Source organism: Dermacentor silvarum, chromosome 1 (assembly GCF_013339745.2).
Source record: "Dermacentor silvarum isolate Dsil-2018 chromosome 1, BIME_Dsil_1.4, whole genome shotgun sequence".
NCBI classification, from domain to species: domain Eukaryota; kingdom Metazoa; phylum Arthropoda; class Arachnida; order Ixodida; family Ixodidae; genus Dermacentor; species Dermacentor silvarum.
In genome coordinates, this window is record NC_051154.1 from 249,395,412 (window position 1) to 249,423,078 (window position 27,667).

The window sequence follows — 27,667 nt, forward strand, 5'->3', positions numbered from 1 at the left end:
GAAGTTGATTCCTCAGACGCATACTATTCTCTGGAATGCCACGAACACGTGACGCGACTTGTTCCCGCTAGTTTAACATGAAAAGTAATTTAAACAATTTGAGTGCGCAATCTTTATCAGACAAGTGGTGCATCATCATTGTTCCGTTATGCACGAACTTGTTCTGTCGCCATCCATGTTCCCTATCTTGTGATGGCAATGGTGATGCTAGCTAGGCTGGCTCTGACGGTAGGCTGTTGTGAATGCCGCGAACACTGTTTTGGTTTCGTATCAGACTGCACCGCCCAAGCTAATTGCAGATCAATTCTGTTAGGGAAAAAAAAATGCGCACTTTATAATTAGGTAAATATGGTAATTTACTGTGAGCTACCACGTTCGCTTTGAACTCTTCCTAGGATAGGCCGAAAATAGGAGTTTTCAATGGGAGATGATGCGTGTTCAAGACATTCTCTGTAACCTAAGCCCAGCCGAGACTGACGCCGTTGCTACTGTTGTCACCACTAGAGAGGTCTGGCTCCGGTCGCCGAGCAGTGTGGACGTGTCTGCGTCGTGCTCCGACAATGTTGCCTATGCTTGGTGTTACAAGCCTGGATACGTGATCCAAAGTATGCACATTGGATTCCGCTAAGTGTGCTGCATCTACCGCCTTTTTGCCATTTTACGGGACTTCTTGCTCCAACCTTGTGCGGGATCGCCGGCGGTTGCCGAGGGAGCGTCCATGTGTGCCGAGCACGCCGGGCGTCTGGCGAACGTGCCGGGACTCTGCCGAGCTTCGCGCACGTCATGCCATACACTGCAGAAGGGGAAATGATCGCGCCGGCGGTCCTTCAAGGGGCCGAATGGAAGAAAATCGTCAGCAAGAGGCATGAATTCTACCAACGCGAGCGCCGTGCCCTCAACGCGCTCCTGCAACCGACCGACTCATCGAGTTCGCCCGCTGACAAGGCACACAACAACGGCAAGTACGTCATTTGTCAGACAACCGAGAAACAAAAGAGGCCACCCATCCCACGCCTACCACGTGATGACCGCAAGATTGTCGTCAGACCGCGAAATTTAAATTTATGCACCATTCCTACCGGCACACTGCTAGCGACGATGTGCGCGCAACTGAATCTCTCGATGCCGGTGATCAGGAACGAAGACCAGCTACGAATTAACCCATACAACAACACTTTCACCATCAGCACCCCGAGTGAAGAACGCGCCCAACTCTACCTGAACCTCCCCGGTATCCGCATCAACGATGCGGATCACCCAGTCATGGCCTACCTACAGGCTCCCGACAACGCCGTACGCGGAGTCATCTATGGAGCGTTGGGAGAGGAGTTGGCGGAAGAGATCATCGAACTATGCACCATTGAGAACCTGAAACTCCAGATTCTATCTGCGAGGTGAATGGGACAATCCATGGCCATGGTGATCACCTTTGCCAGCACAAAGCTCCCGAGAATTGTCAAATTCCAATGTATGCCCTTCAACTGCTTTCCCTTCAGGGAGAGAGTGGAAACATGAAGGGAAAGAGTGGAAACGTGCTACAACTGCAGAAGAACCGGTCATTGAGCCGACGTCTGCTATCATACCCAAACGCAGCGGTGCCGCCGTTGCGAAGAAGAGCACCCACCACCACCGGAGGGAGAACTCTCGAGCTATGAAGCACGCCGCATCATATGCGACGGCATGCATGCCACAGGCAGCCGTAACTGCAAGCAACGTTTCATTACTAAACCTAAGAAGGCCCTACCTTCTTTACCCCCACCGACTAAGACGAGCAACAAATACCTTCATCGTCATCATCGTCATGACGATGATGACGATGAAGATGAAAAAGACTACAGCGATCACTCCGAAAAGAAGGAGAAATCTAGGAGCCACCACTCAAGAGCCTGACGACGATCTGCTAGCCGAGAGCGCAGCTCCAGATCAGCCTCCTTCCCGCCCCTCGAAGAAATGAAGAAAGGCGGCAGTAACCAGTCCGGCGGCAGAAGCGGCAAGAGCAACAGCAAGACAAGCAACAGCCACGACAAGAAGAAGTCTGAGAAGACCTCGAGGTCAAGAAGCAGCAGCAGCTCCAGGAAAGCGGACAAACAGGTGAGCTGGGCAGCTAGGGCCTCTCACGCTGACGCGAGGGAACGCGAGCTTCTGGAGTAAAGCTATAAACAAAAAACTGCTCGACACTATTGCGCAAATGCAGAAAGCCAAGGTGGAAAAGGCCGAGAACCAAAATTCCCCGCCTAAATTCGCCCATTTAACTCCCCCCCAGTAGCGAAACTATCCTGTGCCTCCACATTTCTCCGTCTACCAGCGGGGGGGACCAACATGGAAACGGATGCTAATCGAGGTACTCAAAAAAGACATTGATACCGCCGCTAAAAAACTAGCTGAAACCTCTAGCGAGGGCGAACTGGTACCCAGGTCTAAGTTCCAGGTAACGTTTAAGGCTCTAGAGCACATCAATGCGTGCCTAGATAAACACGACCAAGAAATCCACCTGCTTAAAGCCACTAAGCCTTTTCACTGACCAAACCATCCAACACTTCAATAGCATAGACCACCTGGACCAACGCTTTGAGTGGAAGTTCGGCACGTGACGCAAGCAACATCCGCGATTGTCACAGATGTGCTCCAAAGCCTCTTTGCAACGTTTGGCATTCCCCGAAAGGTCGTCTCCGACAACAGAAAAGCCTTTATTTCCACCGAAATAAAGCAGTTCTAGACGGCAAATGGCATTCAGGCTATAACATCACCAGCATACCACCCTGTAGCAAACGGCCAGGCAGAACGCTATGTGGCAGAGCTGAAGAGAGCACTCCTGAGGGATACAGACAAGTCCATACATTGCCGACTTGCAAGATTCCTGTATCGACAACACACAACTATACACACTGCCACAGGGCAGTGTGTATAGCACCACTCCCGTCAAATATTCGAAAATGATTAATCAAACAGATCTAATCGACAAAGTCGATTAAATGAAAGGTGGACATCAATGAAGATTAATCGTTCAGCAGGATACATTTAATCGATTAATCATTCATCGATACTACGAACCCTACTTCAGCTTAGCAGTGCAACGCCAGTCACTAAGCCACCACAGTGGATAAACAAACACTCTAGCTAGCAGTACAGTAAAATCTCTGTGATACGAATCTTGCCGGGTCGCGTGAAATATTCTAATCACCCAAAATTTGTATCATGGAACCACACACAAAATCAACAAAAAAAAGAATATTTTTAGCAAGAAAAATTCCTAATAGTGGAACCCTAATGATACGTTCCTCGCTGCTGCGTTTTCCCGGCTGCTACATTGCATTTACAAGGTCACGGCCTAAATCCTACATTGATTTTCATGCATTAAGTTTATTAAGTTCCCCTTGATAGGTTGCCACTCTGCAATTATCCTGTATCTTACGTCACTTATGAATCTGGCGGTCACGTAAATTTAGCGGTGCAACCAGCTTGTGCATTGCAACAAGTGACCAGTGCTTGGCAACAAGCGACCGGCAGGTTGCCGATACGGTGCGGCCGCGTGGGCCTCATCTTCAAAATGATCTACAATGTTGACAAAGTGCGCCTAGTGCCCGATAGCTTAGTATGCGCTGTGCTTTCGACGTTTAGTTCACTTTGAAGCGAGAGGCAGCACAAAGTTCAATTCACTCGCTGCTGCTGCTGCCGCGCTTCCGTACTCCGCGGTCATCGAGCGAGATGTGTTCGTGTTTACCTGTGCGCGCCTGACACTGTGCTTTGTTTAGTTAGTAAGTGAATGTTTACAAGTTCGTACAGCCAATAAAGCTACTTACTATCCTTACTTCATACAGCTGTCTACAAATTTGCTATGGCAAGTATTGCTTCACCTATCGGGCGAAACTGCGACTTTTTTTCGCCTCCACGGTCCCTTGCAAAACCTAACAGGGTTCTACTATCCGTGTGCGTTTTCTTCTTGCCGAAATGTCAACGATCGCCTTCGGGAAGGCGTAGAAGTGAGCGCACGTGATCTCACAAATTTCACACGCCATTGAACGCCTCAGCACGTTGAGTGCAGGGAGCGTTTTGACCGTCGTGGCTGCTGCCGCGGCGGTCCTCGTCTTCTTTCTTGCTGGTCAAAGCATTAGCTAGGCTGTGATGTGGTCCGGTCCGCTCGACGGGGGGGAAGCAATGGGAGATTGTGCAGCCACGTGGCGTAGCCTGTTGCTTGGCTACTATGGATCCCACCCAGATCCCGCTGTGACGGCTTATCTGTGCCGGTCGCTCCGCTGACTCGGCCGCTGCCGCTCACGCGTTCACATGATCCGCAGCGGTGTGTTCGTAACACCCATGCTTTTCGTATTGTGAGCAATGTATTTCGTCCGGGGAATGTTACGAATTCGTATCACACTGAAATTCGTACCAGCCGTGATTGTATCACCGGGGTTTTACTGTATATGCCAAGTTCTGCCGTTTCGCAACATACTGTGGCCCGAATTTTGGATGAAACGCACTAACACAACAGACCTTTTAATGCGAATGCCATCCGTGGCATATTCAGACCAGTTTTTTTCCCTGGCTACCTAGCTATCGCCTATCCCACCAAAAATATGAGCCAATCTGGGAAATAGTTGTCTAAAAATGTGGATCGTTCGCACGGGTATGTGCCACTCTTCAATGAACCTCTTTAGCGCCAACTTGGGCATGTGCCCCTGCAACCAATGGTCATGTGCCACTGTGTATGTGCCACTAGGTATGCGCAGACATCACGCCGCCGCCACCGAAGGTGCACCGTGTCAACATGGAAGCACAAGACCGGAGCTCGGCTGCGGCGTCTCATACATAGCCCATTTTGGCTATTCGCACACATGGAAAGTCGTCTTAGATAAGTCCTTGATAAGTCCTGGGGGAATATTTTTTGCTGGATTATTACGGTTTATTGTAACAAGCATAGACTGCATTCAGGCCCAAATTTTGAGTATTTGAGTGCAACAAAATGTTTATGTAGTGAAGTGCCAATTTTTATGACCTCAATTATATGAAGGTTGAACTGTGTTTAAATTGCTAGGAAGAGAAGGTAGTGCTTCAGCTCCAGTCATTGCAGCATTGCCAAAAAAAAAAAAAAAATGCTGAATATAGTTGCACACTTCTGACTGTCCCAAATGCATCAACTGAATGTGCCCGACGCAGGTGCCAATACGCCAAAAGACCAGCACATTGCCCAGCAGTAATTGCTTGCTACTTCAGCATGAGTTGTTCTTGCAGAGGCAGTCAAAGTGTTTGTGCGATAGAAGAAAACTTGAAAAATTACTGCACCGTAAAAGAGAAAAAATGCTGTCTTTTAAGGGGGGGACGTGGCTTTGAAAATCAACTTCCTGATTTCTCCATGGATTTTGATGAAAATTGGCACAAATGTTTAGAATGTCTCCCTGATACTTCCATAAAAGTTTCAGAGTGATACCTTGAGAATATTTTATTGAGCAGAATTTTTCTCTGTTGAACTTTCTGGAGGGCCTGGGGAGCTTAAAAAACATGATGGAAGGCTCGTTGAGTATTGACTGCATAGCTCAATGCGTGCTGAAGGTCGTGACAGTCTTACTTTTTTTTTTTTCGCAACACAAATTTTTTATATAGTCATTTTTCAAGTTACCTTCGCACCAAGCACACTTTCGGGGTGGACGAATAGCCATGCCATAAATTTATAAAAAGTCAAGATAAAAATGCGAGACTGTCTCGACCTGCACTGTAGTCCAAGGAACGTGACAAAAAAAAACAGAATCAAAATAGGCTAAACGGTAACGAAGAAATCAGCTCCAGAAACTGAGCAGAAAGGCGAAAAAACAGTTTTGAGAAAACGGCTCTCAAAGTTGCACCTTCTCTTCAGTTCTCTAAAACGCACCAAAGTTGGAATCTATGGTGTGTTTTGTGACGTGGGGTTTCTTGGACATGTGGCCTCTGGTCTGCTGAGCCTTCGTTCTGCCTTTTTCATGTTTGTATGGCATTCTTTACTGCTGCTCTACAAAGAGCATGGTGCCTGGGTTTCAAACCAAGTGAGGTGCATAACTATATGGGCATAAAAATACAGTAGTTCTAGCATTGTATCTGCAGACTGCCTCATTGATAGCAGCCTCTAGTGCAGTCAGTGAGGCGTTGTTTTCTTTTGATAGAATCGACCATGCATTACTGAATGAAGGCTCACAGCAGCCTTCTGAATCATCTTCCATTGACATTGGCTATGGAGGTTAGGAGAGCCACTGATAGATAGGCAGCAATGCAGCTGCTAGGTGCTTTCCAGCCTGTACTTTTGTATCATGCCTCACTTCTGCTGCCAGGTGTCTGTGCCAGCCCAAGTGGCCTAGGGAACAGAGCTCATGATGAGGTTCTCTTTATGAATTAAAGGGGTGGTATGATAGGTATTGTTACGAGATATCGTGGCATTACGACAATAGAGTCGGCGCGCGATGTGCCAAGTCGCGGGTTCGAGGTGCCGATGTGCGAAATGCCTCGTCGCGGGTCCGCGGAATAGACGCTCGACGAGCTTAGTCGCGCAGTCCGAGGTGCCGATGCGCGAAATGCCTGGTCGCGGGTCCAAACGCTCGGTAAGCTCAATCGCGCAGTCCGAGGTGCCGACGCGCGAAATGCCTAGCCGCGGGTCCGAGGAATAGACGCTCGAGGTGTCGACACTCCATGAGCGATGTGCCGACACGCGAAATGCCTAGCCGCGGGCTCGAGGAGTCGACGCTCGAGGTGCCGACGCGCGAAGTGCCTAGCCGCGGGTCCGAGGAGTCGACACTCGATGAGCGATGTGCCGACGCGCGAAATGCGTAGCCGCGGGCTCGAGGAGTCGACGCTCGATTTGCTTAGTCGCGCAGTCGGAGGCGCCAATGCACGAAATGCTTAGGCAAGAATCCGAGAAGTCCGCGCGCGATATGCTTCATCGCCGAGTCGGAGACGCCTACGCGCGAAAGGCTTAGCCGCGTGTCCGAGCATTCCGTGCCCGAAGCTTGGTCGCGAAGTCCGCGTCACCGATACTCAGAATGCTTAGCCGCGGGTCTGAGACATCCACAAAAAGCGGAATCGGTCACGCTACTGCGATGTCCGCGTAGCGCCCGCTTTAACACTCGTCGAGATTACGGTAACTGTCCGGAGCTCGCGAGGAGACCGCAACAAGCGGAGCAGACGACGCCATCACGGAGCGAGCACCGGACCAATGGCGAACCGCGCTGGAGTCACGTGGCGGGCGCGGCCAATCGGTGGCTCCGGCACGACCTTCAATCATTTGCTTTTTGTGTGCTTGTTTATGTATGGAGGAGATAGCTGAAGCGGTAGATTTGAAGACGGAGAAATGCGCTTTCCAACGAGACCAAGATGGCGGCGCTCGGCTGCGCCGATCCAGAGATATCGTGGCTTGAAAAACGCCGTTTTTCGCGATTTCCGTGCAATTTTTCAGCACCTTGGCTGATACAACATTTTTTTAGAGCACTTCTACTTGGTTTTCAGTGATGATATTTCGGAATCAGATAGAATAAGAGTTACAGAAACTGAAAATGTGATTTTCAAAAAATCGATTTTTTAGCCATTTTTCGCGATGCGAAAGCCGCGTCCCCCCTTAAGGCAGCATGTAACGTTTAAAAAATGTTTCGGTTCATCATGCAAATGCATCACAAATTCAGCTGCATTACATTGATCGCATTTATATAGTCGCAGAATAGTGCAACAACTCATTTAAGCACTTCTATGCAATGATGCAGATTACAATATGCAGAGTGCACAGGGAGAGAGGGGGAAAAAAAAAGAAAAAAAGACATGGCACCTGGACTGAGAGGCCTCGAAGAGTTCGGTGACGGATTGTAAGGGATTGGGCTTGACACAGTCCTTGGCCGCATACCGTGCGCCATTTCATTGAAGTGCCTAAAAAAGAGAAGAATTAGTAAAAGGCATGCAAAGCAAGGTTTATATTAAAAAATCTGAAACATTAAAAGTGCAGTTCTACTATAATTACCCACAAACCAGATGCTTCCTTTATGACAATGCTCAATGAGATTTGCCCAAACCTTTTCAACATACTTCCAGATAGAAATAGTCGAATTTCTCTAATTTGACCTGATTTAATTAATTTCACCTGACAATACTGATTTAATTATCCAGCAGGTTTAATTTAGGAAAAGACAAAAACATTCAAACCCATCACTGCTTCCATTTGGCAGTATTTGCCCAATTCTAACATGCCCCCAAATCTACCATGCACCAAGTCTTTATGTACATATCAGAAAATTAAAAATGACAGAGCTCCTAAACACAGTAGGAATCTACCGTGCACCCAATTTAACAAGAAACATGCAGCAGGCCTCCCATTTTGGCAATAAAAAAATATATTAAACCAGCAAAGCTTAATGCTCATAGAATAAAAATTTATTGAAAAAAAAAAAAAAAACGTCCGTCATTCGAAAAAAAAAAAAAGTTTTATTGCTTTCATGGATCACATGTCATCACATGGCAGCCATATATACAGGGTGTTTCAGGAAACACTTTTAAAATTTTTAATTTAAAGGTTGCTTGTGGCAGATTGCACAATTCTAGTTCATGAGCTGGTCTACTCGAAGAGTCGGACATTACTTGCACAAAAATTTGAAATGCATAATCAACACTAATCAACAAAAAACACTATGTAACTAATTACCTTATGGCCCATATTGGGCCATAAGGTAAATAAGCAATTGGGCCATAGAATTTACAAATTCTAGCCGTGGAGTCTGCAAGGCACTTGAAACGAATTCTCAGGATGACACCAGTTTCGAGATATTAATTCCCGAACTTTGTGGAGAAATGCACTGGCGTTCGAATTACTTTAACAAAACGTCGGTTTATGTTATGCATTGAAGCACAGAAGTATCTGGAATGCCAATGCATTTCTCCACAAAGTTCGGGAATTAATATACCTCAAAACTAGTGCCCCCCATCTGCGAATTCGGGCACACCTCAACGAGGTGCGCCCAAATTCCTTAATTCCTCACGAGGTGTGCCCGCCGAGGGGAGAGGAGAGCAACAAGGGGGATGCGGAGGAGGAGCATGAGATGCAGAGCTAACAAACGAACAAGGAAAAAAAAGAAAGAAACAGGCAGCAACGCAATACGGTCGCGCGGTGGTTGCCTAGGTGACAGAGAAGCCTTTTGCTTGGCTGCTTATCAGGGTTGCGCTTTGCACTGAATGCGGCTTCAGTTTCTGTGCACCCGTCACGATGCGTGTCGTGAAGTGCAGATATCGCGCATGCGACACTGTCAGTTTAAGCAGCGCCTCCTTAATTTTTTTTCAATACCAGCCATGCAGCCGATCCAACAGTTCACCTCCCTCTCCTATCGTCCTATCCTACTCCCCCGTCGGCTAGCGTTCGCGCCTGTTTTAGGGCTGTGGGGGAGAGTACCATCTGAGTGGGGCCTCACAACGGAAGTCAGAGGAAGTAATTTTTTGTTAGGTTGTGCGTTTATCCGTGGGGCGGCGCTCTGTATCCCTCATGACCACTATGTTGGTTGTCACGCGGTGGCGTTTTTTGGTGACGCAACTCCGTTCGTAATGCCGTGGTGCTACGTGCGCTACCAACAGGGACGCATCACCGCGATGCTACTGCTGCAGACGTTGGCTTTAAATGTGCCACACGAGAGCTGCATGGCAACGGTGGCATTGATTCGATATGCCATGGTGGTGTGTTAAAATTCGTGTTGTGGCTCTTAGCCATAACATTGAAACATTCCAGGAGAGGCACTGAAACTATATGGCAGGAGTATGATATGAGAGGTTATAAATTGTTTTGAAGTACCTTTTGGTGTATTCATCTTTAGCAAGCAAAATGTCAATGTCAAGCATGGCAAACATACGTCACAAAAGAGCACGGCATGGGCCGTGATTCTACGTCCGGGACAAGAACTTGTAAAAGTTCACTCACCCGAGCCAATGTTTCAAAGCAGTACCCGAGCCTGACCCAAGCCCGAAAAATATTTTCACCTACCCGACCCGACGGTGTTACTGATGTTTTGTTGAGACACTAATCAGTGGAACGAACCCCGCGAATGGCAAACATACCTGTCGTAGGATGCCTCAATGCCAGCGCCTAAGCTGTTGATCCAGCGAATGCCGCTCCAGCTTTTTTTGCAAATGCAAAAAGCGTCGCACCTCAGATGGAGAGAGAGCAACAAAGAAAGAGGTATGAAGGATGAAACCTGACAGATGCGTGATACCGAAGAGGGATGGAGTGTCTACCGCTTCTCCACCGGAACGGCAGCAGCGCGCACTCAGATGCACGTGTGACGCAAGCAGTCATACCATCTGGGTGGCGACAGATCGCAGCAACTCAATGAACTAAGGCAGACCAACAGCTCCCATTGGGGAGCGAGCGATTGCGCTGGCATTGAAAAAATAGAGGAGGCAATGGTTTAAGCAGTGTTCCGCATATTTAGTTTGGAGCCATTAGGCTTTATGTGCACTTGTGAGCTTCCGCCGTTCGTACCAGTGTGCGCACATACAAACTTGGTAGGCATTCGTAGCAATAGCTGTGGCTGATCACCCGAGAAATCAAACTCCGTTTCGTCAAATTGCTGTCATTTCAGTCAGTGTGGGTCATCACATGCGTAGTCTCTATGTAATCGTCTACGCGTACGAACATATCACGGGCGAGCTTCTCACGACAGCATGCCACACAATACACCCACCGACTAGGCCTAACCAGCGCGCCTCGTCGGCACTTAAGTTGTGGTTTGGTATTGAGTTAACGAAATGTGTTGCAAAGGCTGCACGGCCTATGGAAAGCAGAGAAACCACCTTCATAACGAAAGTGAGGGCATGGGCAACACCCGAATGGCGATAACTTAGAACGCGGCCGTTATGTTTTCGACACCGTGCACACGCCGATCAGTCCAAGAAATCAGATGAGACACTGTACTGCTCCTGAAATTTCGGTCACCGTTGTTCGTTTTTAAAGCGAAGCTTTATATGTCTAGGCGAAATCACCTGTGTGCAGAAAACTATCACCATCAGCAATGGCTCAAGCGTCGTCGTCGTCGTCTTCCGCAGCTGGCTCATTGACGCCCCTCAGGTTGCGCTCGTGCTCAGCACGCACTCGTGCCACTGCTCCCACATTCGTCTTCTCCCACAGCTGGCTGCATTGCCGCTTATCATTCCAGCGTAGAATTTCACTTCTCTTCTGTCGTCGTAACGGGGAAGCCGCGTTTACGGGGGTATGAGCCATTCATTGCATAACGTAATGGACAGATTTAATTTTGAAGTAATTTAATTTCGATGAGTCGCAAGCGGCAATGGAGGGCGAATGCTGCTAAACACGCCGCCGAGCAGCTGAGCAAACGTGAGACATCAAACACAAGCAACTGCGGGCATACTGTCAGTGACGTCGTTCTCACCATCCAGCTGAACGTGTGTGTAACCTCATAATGGCGAAATACTTTATTGAGCGCTCGAGACTAACGCATTGCTGTCAATCAATTTTTTGGCCTTGTTTTACCATTCTAGAACCCGCGTCCCCCACGTTTCAGCTTCGCTGGTTAACTATCTTCACGGAGTGGAAGGGCCGACAAATTAAATAAAATTTATTATGTTGTTTGCTTCCTGCAATGACCGTGGGTACTTGGACATTAACCTTTCAATGTCCATAAATTTAAACGGATGCAAAACTCCCGGTCGCATACTTCGATTCTCGGATACATGCAGCTGCCAGGTCTACATGTTTTGCATATGTGCAGGCCTTAATCATTTTGGTTATAGTGTGGTACCGCTTATAGTGCAGATATTCGGGACTCTGGCGAATTACGTTATAAGCGGTCTATAGTGTACTAGGCTGTTGTTACTACTGCATCTTTCCAAGTGCTTTCTTCATGTACAACATAAATTGCTTATGAATTTCTGGTGGATTCACATTACTTTTCGTCAACAAGGGGATCACAAATGCAATTCCAGGACTAATAATCTGATCTGCGAGACTTTAAACAGAGTACTACAAGGACTGAATTAATCTAGTTGCCGTATAGCACTGCAAATGTAGAACGCGGACAATGCAGAGAAAAGAGGACAGACGATAACTTTGTCTGCATAGTGATGAAGTTCTACTTATCCAGCGTTAAACACGGTAATGATTGACCTTGCATGAAAACCCACCTGCCCTACCAATGTCTCTAAATAAAGCTTACTCCGTGGGATGTGCTTCATAAAAGGTCCCTCAGACACCATGCGGCAAGGCAGCAACTTTGAAATTAATGCGTCCATGAAAGCTCACGCTTTTAAGGGGGGACGCGGGTTCTAGAATAGTAAAAAAACGGCCAAAAATTGATTTTTAGAAAAACGGATTTTAGGAATGTTTGGGCCTTCAAGCCCCTGCCCTCACATTATTAACCCTGATTTTGATCGGTAAATAGGAAAAAATCGGCTTTAAAAACGACATGGGAGCCACGAAACGACCTGCGACAGGAAAAATTAGTTCAAACTTCCCGCGCGTGCAGCGGACGCAGCCACCAGCCGACCGCTGCCATCTTGGTTATGTAGCTGGTTTCTTTGTGAGCATTTTGCGCCAGCTCAAAATGGCGCAGCTCAAACTGAACGACCGCTCTCGTCGCTTTTCCGAGGGGTCCTCTGATTGGGCGGAGGAAGTTTGAACCCCCCCCCCCCCCCCGTCTTGCGTGACTACAGAGGCGGCTATTTTGCCTTTTATTTTTGTTTTGAGTGCGCCGCCGTCTCAGTCCTCTGTTTCCGGTGGTCTGCAACGCTTGCGTTCACACGGTTCACGCAGTCTTTTCATCTTGCGGTGACATGTCAGGAGACACTTGTCTAAAGAAGACTCGTCACTCTTACGGAAAGATACGAAAGTGTCCATGGAACGCACGGCTGAAGATAGCGAACGAGGGCGTGCTGCCCGAACGGTCGGCACGAGTGGAACTTTTGCGTCCGAAGCAGCACATCTACTGTTGTCGCCGTTGATTCTACTGGGCATAGCTGCGGCACATGTGATGTCATTGGTTCGTCAGCCGGTGCATCTAGCAGCCTCCAAGACCGCGTTGATATGGCATACTATTCAATGGGCGAGTCAGCCGAGCGCGTGAGAAGTGCGGCGATCTTCCGATGATGCCGGTGAGGTCTGGCATCACAGTGCGCAACGGCGCGGAAATTCAAGCTGCTAGTTGCAAAAGCTTCAGATGTCGCAAAATGAGCATCTAGACAGTAGTGCTACCAAGGCTAGGCTTTCAAAACGGCACAAGCCAGCAAAACACCCTGCATACAGCCCTGGCATGCTGTAGAGCGAAGTGTTGAATGACAATAATCAATTTAGGTCCTTCAATAAATATTCCATGCATGCTTTTGACTTGAACTTTGTGTAAGTTTATTTGTCTATGGAAAGGCTACTTTAATATAAAATTTTTGTATTCATTTAGCTTGCAGGCCACTGGAACGGGTACATGAAGCAGTAAATGTAGTTTCTCATGCTGGTTTAGGGGTAGTACACGGCTTTATAACAAGCTTTTCCCAGTTTTCTGGGAGGGTACTGTCATATATTTAGTATAGTCATTCTCGCGAAGAATAGAGCTACAAAATGATGTCATTAATATTGCTGCAGGTGAATTCTAGAAAAAGTTGCAGCTGTCTAAATTTCAAATGCATTTTTCTCAGCTTGATGTTTTTCATACCGCACTCTGTCTTACAGGGCTCTTTTCTATGATGTTGTTGAGTGACAATAACAAGTTCGGTATCAGTGCATTCGTATTGAAATGATCTAGGGTGATGCTCTTTCTGTTCCTCTAGCATCACTTCATAAATAAGTAGTAAGAGTGAAAATAAAAAAAAAATATTCAAAGTCAATGTTGGTCTGCTTTCTTACCTTTAGAATGCTTTCAAACAAATAAAAATAGCATCACCCCTTCGAGCAAGTCTTTAGCATTAAGGTCATGCACTTACTTCTTGTGTTTAGCAAGGAAAAATTGCCAAGAAGCCCCGTAAATACTCATGAAACTTATTTTCAGACTTTAACACTTTCTGAACCAGAGTACCTATCAAAAACTACTTATATACAGTAAAACCTCAATAATTAGAAGGTCGCCGGACGATGAAAATTCTAATTAAGCAGATTTTCAATTTAACCAAAATCAATAAAAAGGAAACAAGCAAGCACTTCCCACAAAAGGAAATCACATTTATTTTTCATGTCCAGGAAAGAATACTCGAAGCAATCACTAATGCGGGATTACTTGGCGCGGTAGTTCGCCACCCCCAAGTGCCATGCTCTCCAGCTGCCTCACAACACGTAGCATATAAATGTCACCCACACTGCACTCAACAAAGTTGCGGACGATGTTCACGGAATCGATAACTGCCGCTAAAGCGGGCACGCGGGTGCTTGACTCCAAAAATTTGGACTTGCTGCATATTCTGGACTTCAAGAATGCCCCGTCAGGGTTCCCATTGACTTCATGCATTTTCGCACTTAATTTTTCTTACAAATTGAGACCCCAAAGTTCGATTTTCCGGACTAAATCGCTCGTTCCAAACCACGTTACCAAACTTGGAGGAGGCCATGTTGGATTTTGCACTGGCTTGGATTCCAGTGGCTCACTCTATAGCCTCCAAGATTGGGAGGCACGCGCTATTCGCTATCAAGAGCTCGCGCCATCCTCCAGTCTCGGAGGCCATACCCGCTCTTGCTTGGCTGACAAAACGCGCCAGAGTACACCTTTTTTTTCGTTCTAGTATATGCGGTCAGCACTATCGTCATAACAATTTATTGTGGGATGTTTTATTGTGATAGCAATTACATGGACATTTCAAGCGGATTTCTGCCGTCGCGAGGTTCTGTATAAAGTCCAAGGTCCATAAAATCGTCGCCGCATGCCGTACGTGCGAGTAAAAGCGCTTTCACGAAAATCGAACGCACGGCGGAGCGCAAACGTGACTTCCTCCGTCACGCCAAAGGCCATATGGGTATCGGAGGAAGGGGGGCGACGCTGTGCTGCGGCACCAAATGCGTATCTTGCAACCGGGCGCAAGGGGAACTGGCGACGCAATCTCCCACGCGCAAGGAGGAAAGCGGGAAGGCAGCGCGGGACGGGGGGGGGTGAATTCTACTCTGCTAACAACTGCGTACTTAGCACTGGTTCAGGTTGTCGAGCGCAACGTATCTTGAAAGCGATCTCCAGACGGCTCTGACCTTTGTATGCGCTGTGCTTTCGCTGCTCAGTTTCTGTTGAAGCGATACTATCGACTGCACGAACCTTTGCTCGCTGCAGCGGCTGCGCTCGTTCACGCCAGCCTTTTGACAGAGGTTGTCTGCGGTCATCGAGTGTGATACAGTATAGACTACTTATAACCGCTTATAGTGCAGGACCGGATATAGTGCGGTCTTTTCAGACTCCCGTTAATTTTCCCATAGCACTCCATGTATACACATATCGATTATAGTGCAGTTGCGGAAAACGAAATACCAGTTACAGTGCGGTTGCCTGGGAATACGGAAGTCAGCAGAGACGGCGAACGCTCCCCTCAAACGGGCGCCTCAAGGAGTGCACTCCAGAAAGAAAGAGACGAAGTGGAGGAGAAGGACACGTGGTGCAAACGAACAGCCAGTGACTCTGAAACCAGAATCTTGAGTGCGAGTCGTGAAATATCACGGCGCGCATAGCGAGCGAGGACCATGAAACTGCCAACGCCGACCAACGCTCGCTTCATGATAACGGCAGTAAACGAAACTTCAGGGAGCGGGCGGCGCCGCCATGGCACGGCACGGCAAAGTGCGCATACGTAGACCGAGGAATGTGAGGGAGGAGGGCGGCAGGGAAGCGGATTTCGCCTCGGCAACGTCAGTGGCTCCCCTCGCCCTCCCTCGTAGCTCCCTCACTTTTGACTGTCACCATGGAGCGGTGGTGCAGGCACCATCGCTCCAGCCGGCCCGGCGCCAGCTCCCCGAAGTTTCGTTTTCTGCCGTTATCGGGAAGCGGGCGTTTGCCGGCGTGGGCAGTTTTGTTGGCCGGCCTGGGACAGCGCCGCTGCTTCCCTCTGCACCGCAGCGTGCAAGGTCAACACGTGACTAGAAAGTAGAGGAAGCATAAAGAAGAAAGAAGGGTTCACTGCCATTTTCTACGCGTGGCTGAGACGTCGGCATGTACACACATCTTCCGGCACAACGCAGAATCGGCAACCTTGCCATTTGAGAGAGGGTGTAATTTCCACCGCGTTTTTTTTTTCCTTTTTTTTTTTGTTCTGTTCGCGCGCGACATTGAGGGGTCTCTCCTAAGCTTTTACAATGCCGGTCGGAGGTGCGGCCGCGTGAATTATTTCGAATTAACGAGATACGACTGTAAACTGAATGCAAACGTTCTAGCCGCATTCCTTGACTGTCGCATACGCGTGGCAGCTCGGTGCACATGTTTTGCATATGTGCGGGCCTTGAAAATTGTTGCTTTGGTTATAGTGCGGTACCGCTTATAGTGCGGATATTCGCGACTCCGACGTTACGTTATAAGCGGTCTACACTGTATATTCATGCTTGCTTATGCGCGCTGACACCACGCTTGTTAATTCAGTTAGTAAGTTGTTTTTTTTTCTCTCTAAAGTTTCGGTTGCTATTTTGTACATGGCGTGTACACTGAGCAGGTGTCTCGGAGACCCATGTCTCGGTGATCGTCGCTACCTCCTGTGCCTTCGCGAGAGCTAAAAAGCGGTGCGAAGCTCGTTTCTTCTATCTCCATGGCGAACTCCGTTGGTGGAGATCGCCAACGCGGTGACGTTCGTGTCGACTGTACACGGAGACGTCACTGCTGCGCAAATCCAAGCAAGTTGATCCCCTCCAAGCATAGTATGAGGCAGGGCATTATTAGAGATTTTTTTAAAGCTGCACTAAGGGGCCTAATAATTCTTTTTTTTTTTCGGCCAAACGAGTTTTTCTGACTATTTTTCAGTCCCCACGAGCTCGGAAAATCGGTTGGCGACTGTACAGAGCATCCTAACCTTACAGCCGCAGGTTGCTGGCAGCCGGAAACTTCGAATTATCCGAATAGAGCCGCGCGGCCCATTCAAATTATGCGGTAGAATTTGCATCGAAAATGACGGGACCGCTCAAATTCTTCTAATTGACTGAAATTTTGCATTAACCAAGTTCAAATTATCGATTTTCTGTATTTGAAATCAGCGTGAAAACTTGACTTAAACACCGAAGTTTAGTTCAGATAGAACCAAAAATAAAGAAAAAGTTTTTAGAACCCATGCACCCTTTAACTGAACATGAATCATGACCGTTGAGTGCATCATAGGTTAGCATTGTGCAACAGTTGCCCAAGCCTATAACAGTTGCATTCCTTGTAAATCTGCTTTCTAGTGACTGCTACCAGCAAACGCTTCAAACAATATCACAACCCACTTCTACCTTGCATAAGTCAGTGCGCATGGCAAATTTAGCCCCGTGCAAGGCAGAAGCAGGTTAAGCATACACAAGCCTCAATGCATGGTAGACATTCAGCCCCGACCTTTTTTTTTTACCACTAGCATAGGGGTAAACAAGTAGCTAGCCTTCTTCAGTTCAAGACACGATTTGAAATGGCATGCGACAGAGGTGGCAATCTATGTCTGCATGATATTGTTGCACGCTGAACCTCACATTCCCACAAGGAGCAACCTGCAGGTTATTGACCCTTTTCGCGGTAGTCCCGTGGGCATTGCCATGTTTGATCACATGGCGACACGCCCATTGCTTGCCTCAGCTGCCTTTGTGTTTACAATGGATGTGTATAACACCGGTGTGGCTTAGAAAACCTTGGTTTTGGGAGATATAGTAGACGGTGACTGGGTGGACAACAGGAAGATTTGGCCACAGCTTCAGAGAACATGCAAATACGCTTTCGGAGCTCATTAAGCTATGTCCAAATGGCACGAGCAGCATATATGGTGCTTGTTCTAAAAGCGGGGCTAAATATGTATTCCAAGCTTGCCGCTCATGAATTGAAGCAGAATTATTGTGCTATGCTCTTCTTTCTTTATTTGACAAATATTTAGAAGCAGCGGCTTGTCACGTTTATGGCTAGCTTAGTAAAGTTCCTCGGTGCGGTCACTAACTGATTATTTTCTGCCTAATCGCTCGCAAGTGTGCTCAGTTACGATAGATTAGTTCTTGCTGCGCACAAGGCTTGAAACGTAGCTGTTTTGTACATTGCAATCCTTGTAGCAAATATACAGGGTGTTACAGCAAACACTTTCAAAATTTATTTAAGGTTGCCTGTGCAGATAGCTCAATTCTAGTTAATGAGCTGGTCTACTCAAAGAGGCGGACATTACTTGCACAAAAAATTGAAATGCATACTTGAATAATTAACAAAAACTTACTAATTAAGTTTTTAACTAATTACCTGATGGCCCATATTGCAATTTACAAATTGTAGCCGTGGAGTTCGCAAGGCGGATCCACTTGGAACGAATTCTCTGGATGACACCAGTTTCAAGATACAGTAGAACCCCGCTGTTACGTTCCCGGGTGCTGCGTTTTCCCGGCTGTTACGTCGTTTTCGGCCGATCCCGGCACAGCTCCCATAGAACCCAATGCATTGGTAACCCCGCTGTTACGTCGCAACTGTGGGACCGTTCCCGCATCATACGTTGCGAACTGCCACACCGAGCCGGCCCGAGCGGCCATTTTGACTTTTCATGTCGCTTGGCTTGGTTGCTTGACGATGGCATTGGTCGCCCAAAGTGCTGGGGGCGACATTTATTACGTATTTTCGGTTTCCGCCAGCATAAGTATGGCCTTTGATATCCGCTTTTGCTATCTAAAGATGATGTCTATGACGCGTTGCGGCCCTAAAATTGGTTTTGGCTCATAGATTTTCCGTATAAAGTCCAAGGGCGATAACGCCGTCGCCGCGCGCCGTATGCTTTCTTTCGCGCGCGAGACGCAGTCGTCGGCTCCCCTCGCACGCTTTCACTCGCACATACAGCATACGGCGCCGCGCTTTCACTCGCACATACAGCAAACGTCGCCGCGCGCCGTATGCTGTATGTGCGAGTGAAAGCTTAATTGCGAGGGAAGCCGCGCGGTCGTATGCTGAATGTGCGAGTGAAAGCGTGCGAGGGGAGCCGACGACCGCGTCTCGCGCGCGAAAGAAAAGCAGGGAGGAAGTGCGCCTCCTTTCGTTGCGCTCGAGGCACCAGCGAGGGAGCGAGGGAGGGGGGGGGGGGGGGGTAGCGGGCAGCGTTGTGCTCCGGCATCATACTGCGCGGCGGCGCGCGCGTGGTTCCGCGGGCCGTATCTTGAAAGCGATCTGCGTGGGGGCAGATTCTACGCAGTGTAGGTGCTTCGGCGGCTCGTGGCTTTGTGCGTGCTGCGTGTTCTCGGCACTCAGTTTGGGTTGAAGCGATAGACAACAGCACGAAGGTCACTTCGCTCGCTTCTGCAGCGGCGCTTAACTGCGCGTGTCCGCGCTCATCGAGTGTGATGTGTTCATGTTTGCCTGTGGGCGCTGACACCATGTTTGTTAATAAGTTAATAACCGAATGTTTACAAGTTTATACAGACGATAAAACTACTATTCTTACTTTGTATAGCTCATCGCAATCGATACTTCGGCTGTCGGGCGAAACTACTTTTTGTCGCACGTAAGAATTAAAATAATATTGTGTGCAGTTCAACACTACTCCCATTTCTCAATTTTTCCTGTTTCCTGGCTCTTGCGTTTCCCGGCTCTTACGTTTTTTTTTTTTTTTTACGGTCCCGTGAAAAACGTAACAGCGGGGTTCTACTGTATTTATTTCCGAACTTTGCGAAGAAATGCATTGGCATTCCAGTTAATTTTGTGCTGCAATGCAAAAGGCGACGTTTTGTTAGGAACCTAACTGGAACGCCGATGCATTTCTCTGCAAAGTTCGGGAATTAATATCTCGAAACTGGTGTCATCCCAACAATTCGTTCCAAGTGGATCCGCCTTGCGAAGTCCACGGCTACAATTCGTACATTGCAATATGGGCCATCAGGTAACTAGTTAAAAACTTAATTAGTGAATTTTTGTTAATTATTCAATTATGCATTTCAATTTTTTGAGCAAGTAATGCCCGCCTCTTTGAGTACACCAGCTCATTAACTAGAATTGTGCTATCTGTCACAGAATTTTTGAAAGTGTTCGCTGAAACACCCTGTATATTACCGCTAGTAACTCGCTTACTCTTGTGAACCGTCACGAAACATTCAGGTGTGCCATCGGTGTAGTTCATCATTGTGCGTATATAGTGCACATATATTCAAGCGTGTGCCCAATTCATATATTCTTGACGCATTGGCGAAAGAGTGGGCGCAAGTTTCCGTGCGAGTTGGGATAGATGTGTGTAAATACTGTGCGCGAAACTTACTATGACAGGAAGCGGCGCTACTCCCTTTGTCATTGTTTAATGATCAGTACTCACGTTTACCGACATTCCGGGGCTGAAGCCCTTTTTTTGAAGGTTAGCGATATAACGCCGGCAGATAAGCTAAATTGCTGTATCCTCGAGGAAAGCTGTACATCTCGAAGTGCCGGTAACACGTACAGACAGTTGCAGCAGCTGTCCGCTAACTTGGCCACACAAGTTGATTCCATTCTTTATGCCAGACATTTTTGCAGCCATCTGCTGCACACGTCTTCAATTCATATGATTCAATCTAGCATGATTGGAGCAGAGTGCGTTGGCGAAAACTATGCTGCATTTCCGACAGCTGATCACAGAGAAGCAAGGCAGAATCTGCAATGGTTTCGTATTCGTGCGCCGTCGCTGAGGCCACGAGTGGCGCGCCGCCGAAATCGCCATCTCGTTTCTCTAGAACGCGAAAAGGGTCAATACAGTTAAACCTCTATATAACGAACTTCAATATAATGAAATTTTCAATATAACGAAGTATTTAGCATTACATTACTTATTGCCCGGAGAACCCCATGTATTTAGAACCTCAATAACGAAGTGTGTTTTTACACAATTTCAATATAACAAAATTTCACTGCCACCGCGAAAGAATACAGCGACAATGAAAACTTCCGCAGCTGACGCAGACGGTCACAAATGCTTCAATTACAAGCAGCCGCTTGAGAAAGCACCTGTCAAATTGCACGAGCGCGACAAAGAGCAACTGCCGAAGTATAGCAGCGTCATTTTTCGTAGTACGAGTACGATAAGATCCTACCGCTCCTCGTGCACTGCATGCTTTGGGTACGAGTGAAAGCTGAGCCGAGAAGGATGGTTGCTTGATAAGCGTTGTTTTACCCCGCCAGTAAAGGAAGACGGGTGGAAAGGGGGGTGCTCTCGGCTGCTAATGGGTGACAGCATGGCTGAGCGCATAACCAGCCTGCGAGCAGTTTAAAAATTAACCTGGCCCGTGTGCAAGGAGTGTGCGTGCCGAGATGGCGAGGCATCCTATAGTTATCTTCCCGTGCATTTATTACTGGAGGATGTGGAATCTTAAGTTTCAGAGACGCATTGGAAAGACAGCCAGATGAAGCATTTGCTCCCCCCTGCCAGGGCTTTTCAGGATAGCGTCGTCCCACCGCGGGTGACACTATTAGAAGCGGGGGTGGAGTGGACGCGCAAGCGTGGCTGGCTTAGCTTAATTCGTACCACTCATGTGAAGATATCGGCACAGCATGAAACTATCTTTCGCTGCCAACTCTTTAATTCAACAGATGTTTTTCCTCAATTTTTCCATTCAACTTTGCTTTTTTCGATTGCCCGATAATTCAGAAAATTTTGTGGCCCTTTCCGTGTAAGAAACATTGATTGGTGACTGCGCTAAATAAAGGTCTAAATAAATTTAAATATAATGAAACAAACTTATTTTATCAGCTTCATTATATTGAGGCTTAACTGTATATTTCAATGCATAATCTGCACCTGCAGCTTGCCTTATATAACTCCCTTAAAAAGTTTTGTGAGAAAAGCTGGCACCTCTCCTCGTCCATCTCCAAGCTCGACTCAGACTCTGAAAGGTGGCGGCAGAGGGCCTCGCGGCGGTCCATCTCGAGCTGCAGCTTGCGCTGCAGGCGCACATTCTCTTCGCGGATCTGGCGCTCCTCCTGAGCAAACTGGGCCACCTTTTCGTTGTGCTCCTGCTGAGTGTCATGGAGCTGGGCTCGGAGGCGTGCCAGCTCCCCACGCAGCCGCGCTACGTGGGCCCCCAGCGCAGCTGGGGTGTCACGCCCGGGTTCTCGAGGCGACGGCGGCGCTGATGGGGGCTGCTCCAGCCGTTCCTGCAGCATCCGTTTCTCGGCCTCCAGCTTGTCCATTCGCTTCCACAGGCGATTCACCAGTGCCTCCTGCTCTTGCTCCAGTGTGCACTCTAGCTCCACCTGGCACACACAACAAGCACACAGCCACTGATGTCAACAACCTGCCACATCTGCACAAATATGAAAGAGCAAAATAGACCCGAACATTGATATAACGAAACTAGATATAATTAGTAAATTCTTCTTAAAATTCCAATAGAGATTTCAAACCTATTTTTAACAAAGTAAAATTGTGCTGTTAATGGATATAACTGGCTAGTCTCTGAAACCCAAAACTACTTGAACGTTGCACGCTGGGCATATCACTTTCTACAGGGTTTGACACTTATTCGGCATAACAGTTCAAAACTCCTGCACCAAATCCACCGTCAAGCAACACTGGTCTTTATCACTGTTGCGCACAGCCACGCTATTCTAGTACACTTTAGCCACACGCAAGTAGCGGCTCACTACCTTCCTTCATGCTTACTGCCACTGCACCGTGCAGGCACAGCTGGGTGTGCACTGGCACAATCTCGGACGCCACGCCTAGCTGCACAGTGCGACGTACAGCAGTAGAGAGATAAGTGTGATGGTGAGCCACTTCTTGTGCATGGCTAGCGCTGCTAGGTATGGTGGTGCCAAAGACAAGTGCATGCACTTGTCTCTCACTGCGGCATGCCGCAAATGCTGGTGCAACCGGTGCAATTTCGGAGGCCACGAAACGGCCAAGACTAGTTGGCATTGCGAGGTTCATTGGCATCCTTGTTCAGACACACAGCAGTGCCATGTGAGAGTGGCGGATCAGCATGGATAATCTGCATAGTCGACACGCCGTGTCGACACGAGATGCAAGCTGTTCTTTTTAACCGCGTTGCCGTTTCGCCAGTTTCGCGACAATATGGAAGAGCCAAGTGGAACGCTAAAGCGAAAGACCATCACATTGGCACAGAAGGCAGCTATTGTAAACGTTATTGCGACAGATGCAAGTTGTGTGTTGCAGACCCTGAAGATTCTTTTCCTGTTTCATTTAGGTTTTATCGCATACATGGCTGTGCAGCGGTGCCACAGGCCCCAACACCGTCTTTCTTGCATGTTCAAATTCATGCATACATAGCCGTAAAGAGAAATAATGAATATAACAAAGTAACTGATACAACAAAATAATTTTGGTTACCTTCAACTTCGTTATAACAAGGTTCGAGTGTAAGTGCAAGTGCTGACTTACGAACTCTCAGAAATTATACCGAGATGCTACATCTAGACTACCTTGAGCTATGCTTTAGTGGAGGGCTGCAGGTAATTTTTACCCACTTGGGCTCCTTAAACCCTTTCAGACGCCACTCTATGCTGTTGATGGAAAACTTACTTTCACCAATTTCTTGCATCTTCAGAATCATAGCAAGTGTAAAGCTGCAGAAAAGATTAAGAGTTTTAAATTATTTAGCGAGTTTTGTCAAGTTTACAGAATGCTGACTCCACATGAAAACTCACCACAGGAACATCAACTATGAGAACATCAACTATTTCGTGTACTGAAAAGCTTGAAAAACACTTATCCAGCCGCTTGAAAATTGTGCCTGGTGCATGACATTGTGAAAAACAATAAAAGAAGTGAACCTGCTACACACAACCACATACTGACACCGAGCAAAAACAACCAATCGTCCACCTTCCCACTGATTTTACTAAAACATTTTGCACATTCTCCAAAATTGCAGCGCAATTCCAATCCTAAGTGTTTCAGGATATATGTGACACATTTTAAATATCATTACTTTCATCAGTGCTTTTGCTGTTGACACATTACCTTGGTGTACACAATTGTGCACACAGCGTCTAAAAGGGTTAAGGAGGAATTGTAGGCATATATTGGACGTCCGAGATTTTTGCAATTTTCTCAAATTCCTCAAAACAAAAATTTTAAAGTAGCAGGTGAATAATGAAGACATCCTTCATTATGCATTAACAAGTTCTATCTAGAAATTTTGAGAACTGATGTAATTATAAGCTTTCACAGCTATGCATTTTAGTCAAGGCACATTTAAAGAATATATTAAAGAAAATATTGTCAAGTACTGTTCCCAAAATGGGCTTTTGACTGAATAAGAGAATAACATTCACATTGTCATTCGCTTCAACATAACATTTTCAACATTGACATCACCATATAGACCTACACCATGTTTGTAAACAGTGGTAGGCACCGTCGATATATTTTAGCCCCTATAGCAACGTCGCGTAGGCTCCGCCCACTTTTGCTGCCCTTGCAAGCGCTTGCACGCGAGCATGGCACTTTTTTTTTTTTTTTAATGGGATGGGGGTGGAGGGTGCTAAACCACGATTTCATTATGAAGCACACGGTAGTGGGGGCGCCGGATTAATTTTGACTACGTAATGTTCTTTAACGTGCACCCAGGGAAACATTCTTGCATTTCGCCCCCATCGGAATATGGCCAAACGAGGCGGTAGGCTTAGCTTGCTGACCGCCGCCGCAGTGACGGCCGACAGCGCTTGCGAACTGGCCTGCAGCTCATCATAGTGCGCTTATGTTTGACCACACGATTAACGTGGGCTTAAATGAATTGGTGCGAATAGCAAACTAATAGCAAATGGTGTCTTTGGTGCGATTAGCAAACAAAACGTGGTGTACTTGCAGCCAGCCGTGCCGCCTCGCTGAGACGGCCGGTGCTTCGGTTTCTGTCCGCGAGACGAAATGCCGTCGATCGGATCGTTGCTCCTGATCGTGCCAGTGGTTGAGTACAAGGCGCTGCTTTACGAAACACGCGCAAATTCGAGATATTTTTTCTATTAATAATTACTTCATGTTAAAAACAAGCTGTAGCCGATTTCTACGTCGCCGTGACCGGCGACAGAAGCGATCGCCTCGGTGATGGGACCGGCGAGATACCGTCCCTACGGCGACGCCGGCTGTGTAGGACCGCGCAGTCTGTCCTGTAGGCCGCGGCCGTCCGATCGCTCCAACTCTGCACCAACTCTGTACATTTTATTTCGCGCTCGAAATTTAATAGACCCATTTAGGTCTGTTGATGATACCCACACTGATTAACGCAACTGTGACTGAGCTGCCTGCGTATGTGAACGTATGATATGATATCTACACTGCAAGTGGCGCAATTCTTTGAGATGAAAATAAATTTGAATGTGGCGTGCTTTGTGGTGCATCTGCTCGCTCGACCTGTACATTCAAGGCGAATCCTAATCTAGCTTTCCCACAGTGCGGCAAGAAATTGTAATAATGCGCTACACTGCAAGTGGCGCAATTCTTTGAGATGAAAATAAATTTGAATGTGGCGTGCTTTGTGGTGCATCTGCTCGCTCGACCTGTACATTCAAGGCCAATCCTAATCTAGCTTTCCCACAGTGCGGCAAGAAATTGTAATAATGCGCTAATAATTTTCCTAAGATCATAGGATGGCTCATGTACGCCACACAAAATAAAAGAAACGCTTAACGGTTACGAAATGTTTTGGTCGCAATGGATAATCTGGTATGAGAATCCAACTTTCGCTTTTTACCATGGCGGCCCATTGCTTGCGACGATTGTCATCAACAGGAAACCTATGAAAACTTGCGTATTTCGACGCAAATCTTGCGTATTTCGACGAAACTCAGCACGTCGACATACTGCATTTCCTTCGTTGTAAGATAATAGAATAAAGACCTCACACATGGAACCGCACAACCACCCGCGAAACCCAGCGGCTACTGTGGTAGGCGCGACACGGGTGGCGGCTCGGCGGCAGAGTGCCTACCATGCGAAACTAAATTCCGACGACAGCGCCACCGCATTTTCGTGACGTAGCGCCGTGGTGTAGGTCTATAAGGGCAATTTGCCAAGTATCATTTTTCCATTAAAAAAATCTCACGGTAGCACAATTGTTTTAGGTCCGTAGATGCATAAGAGAAATTATAATTGGGCAAAACCTTGCGCTGAAAATTTTGTAACGGATGTAATTTTGTCAGCAAAAACAGTGTTTTCCAGAAATTCATTAGGGACACAATTTCTAACATTTACCAGTCATTCCTGTGTAAAATCCTTCCTGGCAATTATGCTAGTTTTTCTCTCTGGACTGCTTTTGAGTAATTGAGCGAGACACCAGCCATCTTCATGGGGCTCCCTCGTAAGCATGACTTGACCACATTGTTGGCGCAGGGCAACATGCTGGTATCTACAGAAATTGTGCTTTTTCTTCAAATTTGATGAAAAATGAGGTATTCCTGTCTTGCGAGCGTTGCATGTGAAAAACATCAGTTCTGTATCAAAATGTTTAGATAATATGAAGTACGATCAACAAAATCGCCGATGGACAAACAAGCGCGCTGATGCCAACTGTCACTTGTGCCATTTTTGGTGAATTTTCAAAACTGGAATGCTAAAAGCAGTCATAGAGCCACAAGTCTCAATTAAAAAACATTTTGCAAGTTTCTAGTTCTCTTGAAGGAGTTGTGTCAAATCTCAATCAAGCCAAGCTGATTCTTATAGGGTGTAGGTAACTTTGATGTCCATGTTTGAAGCACTTCTAGTGCTCATTTCGGCATGAAATTTGGAGGCCATATTCTTTATTAAATGAAGTATGTTTTGATAGCAAAATTGAAAGAACAGTTATTTGAAGGCAAGTGCCAAACCCCCTCCCCTCCTTAAGGGGGGACATGGGTTGTGGAGATTATGTCCTGCATCTTATGGCCAATTCTGATGAAAATAATCAGGCTTGCTTAGTTTTTCGTGCTGATTTCAAATATGCAATAATTTTTCTTGTAGGTCCATTTGTTCAGAAGATACACAAATCTGTCGCTCTATTGTTTCCGGAGACAATGAAAAAAAAACTGCTCAGTAGAAAGTGAATATTATTTCATAGCTAGATACTATAATATGCAATAAATGCAATGCTGCAAAAAAAGTTTTCAAATTAAATAATAATTAGCCATTCTGCAGGTGATCAAATTTATTTCCTTGTCCTATGGCTACCACAACAAAAGAAAATTAATAAAATAAAAATATACATGTGCAGAAATTTGAAATTCTGCTCTCAGCACTTTGTAATATGCAGATTAGGCTTTCTGCTAAGGAAAGAATTATTGCTCTAGCTGTTCTAGATCATGAGATATCACTCCGACAATCTGGTGAAGTCACCCAAAAACAAGTTTTGAGAAAAGTGAGAAAACATGCAAAACCTTTTTATTTGCAAATTTACAGTTGGAACAGCTCAGTAGGCACCAGACATGTAGTCCTGCTGACTTCCAGCCCCTGTGTGCCGCTTTTTCGGGGACTGGCGCAAGTTTTCTGTTGCTTTGCCCACGTTCAGTTCGGCGTAAAGTTCGCGAATCGACCGCGCGCAGTCGCTCGTCAGATTACGTGCCGCGCGATCGGCCGCGGGCGTCAGCTTCGCCTTCACGTAGCTCTGCCTCGGTTTCGTGTGAAGAGCCCG

At 47.0% G+C, this 27,667-nt stretch overlaps 1 protein-coding gene across 1 annotated transcript in view; it reads right to left on the reverse strand.

Annotated features, from left to right (window-relative positions):
- Positions 1–7,670: 7,670 nt before the first annotated feature.
- LOC119437033 (coiled-coil domain-containing protein 6) overlaps positions 7,671–27,667 on the reverse strand; it is a 36,488-nt gene continuing 16,491 nt past the window's right edge. The window contains exons 4-5 of the mRNA XM_037704100.2: positions 21,898–22,298; positions 7,671–7,875 (exon numbers count right to left, since the gene is read on the reverse strand). Coding sequence (XP_037560028.1) covers positions 7,686–7,875; positions 21,898–22,298 — 591 coding nt within the window. The 3' untranslated portion in view covers positions 7,671–7,685. The remainder of the gene's footprint in view (positions 7,876–21,897; positions 22,299–27,667) is intronic.